The sequence below is a fragment of the Leguminivora glycinivorella genome, chromosome 16 (genome assembly GCF_023078275.1).
Source record: "Leguminivora glycinivorella isolate SPB_JAAS2020 chromosome 16, LegGlyc_1.1, whole genome shotgun sequence".
NCBI classification, from domain to species: domain Eukaryota; kingdom Metazoa; phylum Arthropoda; class Insecta; order Lepidoptera; family Tortricidae; genus Leguminivora; species Leguminivora glycinivorella.
In genome coordinates, this window is record NC_062986.1 from 3,904,956 (window position 1) to 3,917,635 (window position 12,680).

Genomic DNA, 12,680 nt, shown 5'->3' on the forward strand with positions numbered 1-12,680 from the left:
AAAGGAGAAATTCATCGAATTGATTACTTTCTTATTTACAATCCACCTGTATACAAAATGAATTCACCATCTATATAATGCATAAGGTCCAAACTCCGCATTAGTGCAAAGCGATAGTGTAGTGCGGTCGTGACACAATGGATCATATCGTGAGAGCGTACGACATAGTGTTCTATGAAAGAGCTGGTAATTACACTAATATGCAGTTTTATGTGCATTGTTTTTTTGAAACTGGGCTGTGTCTCACGAGTCCTGCGGCTATCTAGATTTAAGTGGTCTGTACATGTGAATTACTTTGTTGCAACGAAATATACAGCCATTTGAAGCGGTGGATTTGTAGTCTTTGCCACTATAGGCCCTTTGGAAACTAAGGCTAGGTCGCATATTTTTCAGCTTTTTTAACCCCCGACGCAAAAACGACGGGGTGTTATAAGTTTGACGAGTCTGTCTGTTTGTCTGTCTGTCTGTCTGTCTATCTGTCTGTGTGTGTGTCTGTCTGTGGCATCGTAGCTCCCGAACGGATGAACCGATTAATTTTTTTTTGTTTGAAAGCTGAGTTATTTCTTGGATTGGAAGTCCCTTACTGGTTATGTTTATGGTGACCGCTTCCATCAGGCGGAACGTAGGTATGCCTGTTTGCCACCGACGTGGTATTAAAAAAAATGTTTGTAGGTCTGCGACTAACACCGGAGTTAACAAGTTGTGAGCATCTTTCTTTTTTATCAATCGAATTAGGAACGCTATAGTTGGAGTAAAAAAGAACGACTTCCGTAGCGGATTAATGCTGGGCTGGATTAATTTTAAAATTACCCCGTGTGTGTGCTTTGAGTTGACTCCACAGCGCAGAGATCGACAATATGGAATAGTCGTAATGTAATGCAAAATATAATTTAGTTTAGTGATCACGTACGTAACAACCAAAACTTTTTTATTAGCAGTATAATTGTGTATTAGAATTTAGCTAATATTCAAAGCTGTGAGCTGCGAGATTTAGCGAAAAAAAAATTGATATGATGCCGAAGATCTTTGTACCTGTGTACTGGCGTCATGTGTGACATGACAGAGTTAATTTGACATGCAGCAATCACTCATCGCGGCTATTTTAAGGCCGTAGTAAAATCAGAATCTAATCCGTAACAAATTAAATCCGAATCTGGTTTCAAGTTGCATGCTTGTCATCGGGATCAAACTTTTTTTAAAATAATTGTAAGTACTAACATACATCAATATCAGAATACGTAATTGTATCAAATTGAAAAGGGGACCCCGCTGAAGTGGCGTGATGTCGGCATTTTCAAAGAGCAGTTGTATAATTAATTCCTGGTGCATTCAAACTATTACCATTTTCGTAATATCACAAATGTCGGGCCGTAGTTACGAATAAACGGATATTGTTCAGTACAGTCAGCGTCAAATAAATTGATCGTAAGTACCTACATGGAAGTGTAATATTGACTTTTTGTAAGATAGAGACCGAAGACCTGATTCTCTCAATGATCCTGATCATTTAGGGTTGATTGTGCACAGAACTACTAGCAGATTCAATTTTGATGACAAAATTTGTTACAAGTCATAAAATCTCCTTATTAAAACGTGACACAAAGGAATGGGTAGGTATTTTGCAGCAGCGGCTGGTCCATACAAGCCGATTCCCACCGGCTTGCCTAAAATTGATTACTAGTAGAGTACATAATGTTAAGGTAGGTTTCTTTTTGCTTTGGTGTTGCCTAGCAGAAATTTTCACCAGCTGTCACTGGTATTTTGGGACATATTTTTTAATAAGTCGCGGGATTCAGAATGCTGACGATTCTGAGTAATGTCATCCTATATGAGGTCCAGATTTGTTTAAAGTCAGGTTTTCTATCTAGGTACCTAATGTGTAGAAAATGTTCTAACACTAGGATGCGTATTACAAATTTTTAAATCGTGTGCGAATTTTGGTGTCGTGGTTTTTGTATAAAAGAATCGAATGCTGACTGTACTATCCACCGTATCATGGCCAGTAGGCCTAGCACATGATGGCCGCGGGAGTATGTCGCCGCGAGATAGACTACCCGTCCTTATGTCATTAATACAGTTAGAAGAAGACGTGGCATCTATGACCGGTCTGGCTCAGTCGGCAGTGACCCTGCCTGCTAAGCCGCGATCCTGGGTTCGAATCCCGGTAAGGGCATTTATTTGTGTGATGAGCACTGATATTTGTTCCTGAGTCATGGATGTTTTCTATGTATATAAGTATGTATTTATCTATTTAAGTATGTATATCGTCGCCTAGCACCCATAGTACAAGCTTTGCTTAGTTTGGGGCTAAGTTGATCTGTGTAAGGTGTCCCCAATATTTATTTATTTATTTATTTATTTATCTCGCGGCGACATACTCCCGCGGCCATCATGTGCTAGGCCTACAGGTCATACTTTCAAACACTACAGAACATATGTAGGCAGCCTAACTTCGCAGGCCGAATACCAATGAGGTAGAAAACGTACTTTATCAGCTGACACGCCTTTCTCTGTTTTGCAATGAAACTTAGTCATATTTTAGGTCTAGATTAATCGTCTTGCTAAATCTAGGCGCTTGCGGTTTCCGGATTTGAGTACGTTCACCAGATCAAATGCGCAGAGAATGTAAATCAGAAGCTAGACTCTTTGTTTCTAGCGCGGTTAATGATAATCACTATGGCATTCATTTTTGCATGGAGTGGTTGTGTTCATTTTTTTATATATTTTTTGATTCTTTAGAAAAAAAAACCGGCCAAGTGCGAGTCGGACTCGCGCACCGAGGGTTCCGCACAAACCTGCAAGGTTTACAAAGTTCGTTCATTACGATAAAAAAAAATATATTATGTGATGTAACTAAAAATTTATGGTTTTCGTAATTTTTCCTTTATCTATGCTATAAGACGTTGCATCGTACCAAATTTCAAGATTCTGAGTTCACGGGAAGCACCCTGTAGGTTTTGATTCCCTTGCAAGTGTCGAAAATTTGCGGCATAAACGGCTGTATCTTTTGATTGCGTTGGCTTAGAAGTTTGATTTTTTCACAGCTTCAAGGGACAGTAGACCTGAGTAATTGATATAAATTTCAGCTTCATACCTCCACGCGTTCCTGAGAAAAAGGGTCTTGACAGACGGACGGACGGACGGACAGACGAAAACAAAGTGATCCTATAAGGGTTCCGTTTTTTCCTTTTGAGGTACGGAACCCTAAAAATTGTTAAATAATATAATATTTAAACTAGTATCAAGTTAAAATACGGTTTCATATGCAGCTCCATAAATTAACTAGGCCGCTTGGGAAATCTATACTTGGTAAAATTAATCAGTGATACAATCGTGTATACTTTCCTTCTAGGGACTTAAAAAATCAAACTATTCTATATCAGTACAATATAAAAGTTATACAACGAAGCCACTATAGTTTCTGTTCCATAAAAACCGATGTACTACTCGACTACCTAGTAGATGTAGATGCCAAGACCGCTAAGCTTAAGTGGGACTGGGCTGGACATGTCTGCCGCATGCATCCTGAAAGGTGGGTTACCAAGTGGGACCCACGGACTAGGTACCATAGATGGTGTAGGTCGGGGTTCAGGCAGACCGAAAAGGAGATGGTGCGACGACATGGAAAAAAATTATCCGAACTGGAGGGAAAATGCGAGTGACAGGGTCGAGTGGAGGAAGAGAGGGGAGGCCTTTGCCAAGCAATGGGACACTAATGCAGGCTATTAAAAAAACCGATGAGGCAAAGGTCTGCGCTACGATATTCATATGCAAATTCCTTTCACCGTTTGGCAACATCTTCACAATGTTGTAAACAATTCGTTTTTTAGCGCCAGATCTGAGATAGGAGGCATTAATACGATTACAAATGAGCCATTTTGATTGAATGCGCGAATAAAATGAATGATGGCTGCATATTGCATAAGAAAATTAGTGCAATTTGGGGTTATTTGTGCAATATGTAAAATTCATAATGGAATTGTGTTTTGTAGTTGTGTTGATTATTTTTGGGTTAAGAAATGAATAACCGTAAACAATGAAATCGAGATATGTAGAAATTTAACAAACGAAATCTTAAATTAATCATTTTTTGACCCGTTTGGTGACGGGTTAAGAATTTCACCACCCCCTTTCTTCCCGTGGGTGTCGCAGAAGTCGACTGTGGGATATGGGTAAATTGTGCCGTAGGCGAGAGGCTGGCAACAGTGGCAACCTGTCACTGCAATTTGGATTTCTCTCAACCCCTTTTTCCCAAGAGTGGCACTGAAACTTAGTAGTTCATGTGCTCTACTACCCCTTTATGGTATACAGGAGTGATTATATGTATGTATGTATGTATGTATTTTTTAATAAAAATTTTCAGTTGAAAATAGACTCCTAAGTTTCTCCCCCAGTTCATTGTAAAAAAATGGAAAATTCCACAAGTTGGACAAATGCACATCTTATATTCAAGCTGGTGCGATACCTTCGTGCGTTTTCACATTATCCCATCCGATATCGAATGTGGGACCAATACCCTATACATTAAAGGCGCCATCTTTGATTTCTGCCCTTGACATCCTTCCTTCGTCCGATATCGGATCGGATAATGTGAAAACGCACTTATATATGCTTGAAAATACTATATTTTACTGTAGTGAGTAGTGACCCCTAGATCAAAGACGTCATAACAGTTATAGGTAACGCAACTCCTACAGTCCACTATTGCGAATACGTAACACAATTAAAAAAGATTGTTACTGCAATACGAGCAACAGTTAGAAGTGCACAATGACTGCGATCTCTTCTCAACTGATGGATCGATTCAATCCGTTACTATCATGTCAGGTCATCAAGAATGTTATTTGGACCTTATCTAATACAAGTACCGCCTTCAAAAGAGCCGTGTTGAGGTATCATTTAAAACTCCAGCCTCAGTGACTATAAAACATAACAAGTAAACACATTTTCCACATTCACGTCCATATCTCTAACCCCCAAAAACACCACATCTATTAACTAGGCGAAATGCAACTTATGCAACACTGGCAAGGTTGCGGAAGTGTACTTCCGCAACCACCACTGTACCGTGGACCTCACGCAAAGAAATAGCGATAAAGAGGTTCTAGCGGGAAAACCATGTCTTATCAGCATGCAGAATAGGGAATCCCACATAACCATCCCCGACCCAATCCTCGCGCCTGGGCGGTATGCGTAATGGATTTCCCCTTTTCAAAAACGCAACGCAACACCTTCGAAATTACGAGGGCCTGAGGCTGCTTCTGCGAAACAATTCGTCAATTAGTGCGATATTTACGAAACTGATGAATAACGTCAATCCGTCAGTATCATGTCAGGTCATCAAGCTGCGCTCTGGTATTGTTTTCTGATATTGCTGAAATGTCAGTGTCAAGTGCTTGCTTTGCAAGAAATATGTACATCTATTTGAAATATGACTTTGCTTTTTTAGAAGAGCCTTTCTTGTTGCAAACGTTATTATCATCATAGCTTTAATTGACTATTAAAGTTCTAGGGTTGTTTTCTGTATGACTCGGCCCGGCCGGTGAAATAAAAAGGACCGTTCAGACTTTGCATAGTGACTTTTGAGGTCATAATGAACAACTTTTATTATGGGACCAATGCTGAAATCGCGAAAAAAAAATTGGCTGTTCCATATAAATGCGGCATCATGATTTTTTGCGACTTGCATTGGTCCCATAATAAATCTTGTTCATTATGACCTCAAAAGACACTATGTAAAGTTTGTACGGTCTTTTTGATTTCACCGTGTATACACTACCTTGTTCTCAGTCTTAGAGACGAGTTATGTGTTTGTAAACTCGATCATAAAGCTAAATCTTCTTTTTCAGACCCTCGAGTGTTAGACTGGCCGCTTATGGGTTCACCATGGCCTCTCTTTTTCATCCTCACTGGTTACCTGGCCGCCATCAAGATACTAGTACCGGCCTACATGAAGAATAGGCCACCTTATGAACTGAGAAGTGTCATCAGGTGGTATAACGTGGTGCAAATCATCTCCAACGCTGTTGTTACTTGGGGGGTAAGTGTACACTTCTAATTCATATAATTTTGATTGAAACTTCTCGTTTGATGCTTCTATGACTAACTATGAACGTAATTGGTTGATCAGACCCTTTAGCACAAGTTATGCTAAAGGGGCAGATGGTGAGTTCACCTCACGCCCGATTGGTCACATAAGCAGCACACTTTGCACACATTCCTATTACCAAAGAGGATTGAGTTTTATAGAGAGTTACTGTCGAAGTAAAATGTGTAATCACAGTGCATAGGCTTAAAACTTTTGAACCTCACTTTTGACAATTTTGCCCATATTCTTAGTTTGATATGTTTTAAAATAAAATGTCAAATATTAATATTAGCGCCATCTAGCTGAGCGCACCCTAAAGGTGTAATGCCATCTAGGCCATCGTACCTTTTTAGGGTTCCGTAGTCAACTAGGAACCCTTATAGTTTCGCCATGTCTGTCTGTCCGTCCGTCCGTCCGTCCGTCCGTCCGCGGATAATCTCAGTAACCGTAAGCACTAGAAAGCTGAAATTTGGTACCAATATGTATATCAATCACGCCAACAAAGTGCAAAAATAAAAAATGGAAAAAAATGTTTTATTAGGGTACCCCCCCTACATGTAAAGTGGGGGCTGATATTTTTTTTCATTCTAACCCTAACGTGTGATATATTGTTGGATAGGTATTGAAATATGAATAAGGGTTTCCTAAGATCGTTTTTTCATAATATTAATATTTTCGGAAATAATCGCTCCTAAAGGAAAAAAAGTGCGTCCCCCCCCCCCCCTCTAACTTTTGAACCATATGTTTAAAAAAAATGAAAAAAATCACAAATGTAGAACTTTATAAAGACTTTCTAGGAAAATTGTTTTGAACTTGATAGGTTCAGTAGTTTTTGAGAAAAATACGGAAAACTACGGAACCCTACACTGAGCGTGGCCCGACACGCTCTTGGCCGGTTTTTTTGTATGGAACTGAGGTACAGTCAGCCAAAAAGTGGTTTACCACTTTTCGGCCTTATGTGTTTGAAACAGAGTCAAAAAGTGGTAAACCACTTTCTTGGCTGACTGTTCTTTTTTTTCTTAGACTTTATCTGCCTATACGGAGTTATATATGTCTTTGCTATTACTACCGCTACGCGTAGCGTAGTAGATACGGTAGGTATTACTGAGGCACCATTTTTGGTATCATGCTAATTTCTATAACACTTTGGCGTACCTTGTCGTATAGATTTTTTTTACTGTAGGTTTTAAAATGGGCCGCAAAGAAAGGTCTGGGTAAAATAGAACTACACAAACCGATTTTTGGTTTTAGCTACGACTTTTTAGAAAAGAGTCTCATTATGTTTAGTATATTTTCCAATAATTAACTCAAGGCTATCGTCAAAATCAGTGCCTCAAGACCCTTATTGGTAATTTGCGTCCCAGAGAGCCGTAAAGTAGGCGACATAATCTCATATTCCGGTCCCGCGGGTCGATCCGGTGCTAAAGTATATGGAAATAGATTGAATATCGACTGGTTTCCCACAAGATGGCTGGAATGTGTAACGTGTAACCTAGTCATGTGAAATTTAATTTATATTGAAATTAAACATTAAATAAATGTCATATACAAAGAAAAAGTGACCAAGGCCTCCAAGTGTTCCGAGCTGGAATCGAACCAGCGTACTCCGTTAACCGGACGGATGCCTGTAAAACCTCGGCCATCGGATCACGAAAGCAAGGGTCGAAATTTCCAAGTATGTGACACAATTAACACAGTATATGTCACAGTATTACTTAATAGTAGCGTTACTACTTAAAAAATACAAATTAAAATATTTTCAAATGAAAATAATTTGATTTGATCTAAAATTATATTGAAAATATTTACTTCAGCAATTCCCGTCAACTTTGTACAATGCCACGTCAGCAAATTTTAATTGATCCTATTTTGTTACCAACATTTAGTAATATAACTCGACTTTCGTAAGATATATACAGGATAATTCTTATAATTAAGAAAATATAGATACTAGAGAACCTTAATGACGAAATAAAACTTAATAAAATCTCAATTAATCAACAAAATCTTGGTAACAAAATAGGAATTAATAAAAACAAATTGAACTTTTCCCTTAATTTTTGTACAAAGTTGACGGGAATTGCTGACTTATGTTGTTTGGCGACCGGTATGGCATAGCGCGTAGGGATCCTACCTGCTATGAGGTCCTGGGGTTGAATCCCGGTAAGGGCATTCATTTGTGTGACAGATGGATATAATATTTATTTATTTGTTTAAATACTTTAAATAAGTGCCACATATTTTAAATGTAAATAAGAAGTTCTATTCATCAATCAGGTACGGTTTCAAATACTTTTCAATTACCCAAGAACCTATTCAATTGTTTCCTTCACAAAAGCAAAGAAAAATCAATCGAAAAAGCGTTGTTTTTTTCTGTCAATTTGAAGTGTATGCAATCAGGAATATATGCTTAAAACTATGTATGGAATGTGTGGTCAAAATAAAACATTTCAGATTACTCCCGAGTACCTAGTATCGGGTATTTGGTACCAGTCATTACCAGTGACCCTAGCTGACCTGCGACACTATTATCTATATCTAAATATATAAAAGAAGAAGCTGACTGACTGACTGACTGACTGACTGACTGACTGACTGACTGACTGACTGACTGACTGACTGACTGACTGACATATCAACGCACAGCCGAAACCGCTGGTCCTAGAGATTTCAAATTTGGCACGTAGGTTCCTTATATAGTGTAGAGGAGCACTAAGAAAGGATTTTCCAAAATTCACCTCCTAAGGGGGTCGAATGGGGGTTCAAAGTTTGTATGGGGAAACAAGATTAGTTTGACTATTTTATTCGAAACTTCACAGGAAGATTCCTTAAGACATATGATTGAATACGTGTTTCAGGTTTTTTGAAAATTTAACCCCTAAAAGGGTGAAAAGGGGGTGATAAAGTAAAAAAATCAATATGGGTATCGTTTTTATGGTTTATCGGGTCGCTGATCACGATAAATACAACGTTTTAAAAATCTAATGAGGCGGAAGTGAAATATCATCTCCTCTGTTGTGGTGCAAAAGGGTTTAAATATCAAAAAAATATATTGACTGACGGACATATCAAAGCACAGCCGAAATCACTGGTCCTAGAGATTTTAAATTTGGCACGTAGGTTCCTTATGTAGTGTAGAGGAACGCTAAGAAAGGATTTTCCAAAATTCACCTCCTAAGGGGGTCACATGGGGGTTCAAAGTTTGTATGGGGAAACAAGATTAGTTTGACTATTTTATTCGAAACTTCACAGGAAGATTCCTTAAGACTTAATACGTGTTTCAGATTTTTGAAAATTTTACCCCTAAAAGGGTCAAAAGGGGTTAATAAAGTCAAAAAACCAATATGGGTATCGTTTTTATGGTTTATCGGGTCGCTGATCACGATAAATACAACGTTTTTTAAATCTAACGAGGCGGAAGTGAAATACCTTCTCCCCTGTTGTGGTGCAATGGGGTTTAAATATAAAAAAATATATAGACTGACGGACATATCAACGCACAGCTGAAACCGCTGGTCCTAGAGATGTCAAATTTGGCACGTTGGTTCCTTATATAGTGTAAAGGAGCACTAAGAAAGGATTTTTCAAAATTCGCCTCCTAAGGGGGTCAAATGGGGGTTCAAAGTTTGTATGGGGAAACAATGTTAGTTTCACTGTTTTATGCGAAACTTCACAGGAGGATTGCTAAAGACATATGACTAAATACGTGTTTCAAGTTTTTTAAAAATGTACCATTTAAAAGGGTGAAAAGGGGTGATAATGTCAAAAAACCAATATGGGTATCGTTTTTATGGTTTATCGGGTCGCTGATCACGATAAATACAACGTTTTTAAAATCTGACGTGGCGGAAGTGAAATACCTTTTCCCCTGTTGTGGTGCAATGGGGTTTAAATATCGAAAATAGCCATATGGATTTCTTTTTTATGTTTACTTCTGGTTCAAGAGATTTCAAATTACACGTAAGTTCCTTAGAAGAGCACTAAGAAAGGATTTTTCAAAATTCACCGCCTAACATGATAATTTGACAGGGACAGGAACAGGGACGGGGCGGGGCGGGGCGGGACGGGACGAGACGGGAGGGGACGAGCCGGAACAGGGATAAGGGTAGGGATAGGGATAGGTATAGTAATAGGGATAGGGATAGGGATAGGGATAGGGATAGCGATAGCGATAGCGATAGCGATAGGGATAGGGATAGGGATAGGGATAGGGATAGGGATAGGGATAGGGATAGGGATAGGGATAGGGATAGGGATAGAAATAGGGATAGGGGAGGGACGGGGACGGGGAATATATATGGTAAGCGTGTTCAGTGGATACATGTAGAAGTATAATGCCCCGCTGCACCTTAATCGAAATAATTGCGGACAAATGTACCTACATAGAAACCTACGGATCCAAATGAAAATCTTATTTTTTGTAAACGTTTGAATAAGAATACTTTTATTACGCGGGCGAAGCCGCGGGTAAAAGCTAGTTATGTCATAAAAGCATGCATTTCAAGAAAGACTAGCTATTATATCATTCTCAACGAGCGTCAGAATGATAATACTTACACATACACAAACTCACGCCTGCATTCCGAACGGCTACTCCATTTGGAAATAGACAGAGCATATGAAACTGCTAGCTTGAGTTTAGTTATAGCAAAGAAGATCGAGTATTATAAAGAGTTACTTTCAAAGTAAAATGTGTAATCACAGTGCATTGACTGCCATCTCTTGACAGAGGCTTAAAACTTTTGAACCTCAGTTTTGACAATTTGACCCATATTCTTAGCTTGATATGTGTTAAAATGTCAAATATTAACGCCATCTAGCTGAGCGTACCCCAAAGGTGTAACGCCATTTATGCCACCGTACCTTTTTCTGTATGGTATACTGAGGTACGTTTTTTTCTTAGACTTTATCTGTATATACGGACGGAGTTACATATGTCTTTGGTTATAGTGATGAATTGATGATTAGTGATATTAAGCACGGTTATTATCTGGGGGAGCATGCACCTGCCCTGTGTGTGGTGACGAGGGATCCTCTCTCGAATTGGGCTATACAGCCACGAACGCAAGTGTCGTAAGAATGCTGCTTAAATCATCAGTCGTAGATGCAAACTTGCAAAGGCCTATTATTATTACTCGTAATAGGTAACTGTGATAGTCCAGCCCCTTAACTTGAGCTACAGTTCCATGTGGCAGAAAAAACGAAACTTCTGATGTACCTATACCTCTATAGCTAAAAAGGTTAATAATAAAAAAATAGATGTAGAAACAAGCTGAGTTAATGTTTCTGTCGGTGTTAAGTGAACCAAAAAATCTAGAGATTGTGAATTTGAAAAAAACGGTACCGCACCATATCTTATTAATCTTGTTCGAATACGAAGAACGAAAAGCGCAACCGTCACAGAGGTTATGTGGGCGTTAAGAGGCAGGCACACTGACCGTAAATATTTAATGAGGCTACATATGACCTTTTTAAGTAAAAGGTACTAAATTGTCGCTTACCATAAGGAAGAAATTTGCCTGTATCTTTATACGAACTACCTGTAAGAGCGCCCTTAAGCAGCTTAAGTTTAAGTCATAATATGGTACGCTTAAAAACGGCACATTAATAAGAGGATACGGTAGCGAAAATGCTAAAATGGAAAGGAGCCCCCCTTTCAACTTGGGAATTTTAGTTAAATATACAAGTGTTATTAACTAGATTTATCGAATAAAAATTGTCCATTAAGACAACTCAGTCAAAAGATATTTCAAAAAAATCTTTAAAATCGAGGTTCCGCTCTCGACTCTTTCCTCCTTCAAAACTTAATGAATCGGAACGAAATTTGAGAATCTGAATAACAATGAAATAATCTATGTCGGATCGTTTAGATTTTTTGGTTAATTGTTACCAATCTTGAGTATCACACCTTTTTTTGCGCCACAATGAAAAAGACCGTTTTTGGAAATTTTTGATTGGCTCTAGTCTTTAAAAAGCAGAATATCAAAAAAATCAAAACGGTCCGACACAGATAAAAATAATAACAATCTGTGTTGAGAAAATCATTGCTCTATCTTCAAAAACCAGGGAGGAAATAGTCGAGAGCGTTTGTATGGAGAATTGACCCCTACCGGTTTTACCCCTAAAGATTTGATCAGACCATTGAAATACAATAGAAGTTTGGAAAAGGATTAATACATATATCGCGATAATCACGTATAACACATACAATACATGTCAACTTCTTGAATCCTTTGCAGCGTTCGTGGTCAGCACCGTCAGCAACAATGATATACAGTCAAAGTGCAAAAAAATATACACACGACCTTAATTTTCAGTATACCTTTAGCCCTTATTTTTTTGGCACTATAAACGTAGGTATATAATTTTGTTACTGACTGTACACTCATGGATTCGGTTGTCATCGCTAGTCTGCTCGGTAAGTCCAGAGTCGTGGAATGTATTGGACCCCACACATTTCACGACTCTTTGACTTTCCCAACAGACTCTAAATCACAGTATAATGAAGAGTACTATCGTACAGTATGGCCACTCCCGCTCCCCACTGAATGTGCCGCCCACCCCCTCTCGGTTACCTCACAGTTACCGCCTG

At 38.7% G+C, this 12,680-nt stretch overlaps 2 protein-coding genes across 2 annotated transcripts in view; one reads left to right on the top strand and one right to left on the bottom strand.

The window, feature by feature from the left end:
• LOC125234813 (oxysterol-binding protein-related protein 9) overlaps positions 1 to 12,680 on the bottom strand; it is a 171,547-nt gene that overhangs the window by 133,834 nt on the left and 25,033 nt on the right. The gene's annotated exons all lie outside the window — the stretch shown is intronic.
• LOC125234814 (elongation of very long chain fatty acids protein) overlaps positions 103 to 12,680 on the top strand; it is a 36,282-nt gene continuing 23,704 nt past the window's right edge. Inside the window, exons 1-2 of the mRNA XM_048141220.1 lie at positions 103 to 186; positions 5,850 to 6,040. Coding sequence (XP_047997177.1) covers positions 138 to 186; positions 5,850 to 6,040 — 240 coding nt within the window. The 5' untranslated portion in view covers positions 103 to 137. The remainder of the gene's footprint in view (positions 187 to 5,849; positions 6,041 to 12,680) is intronic.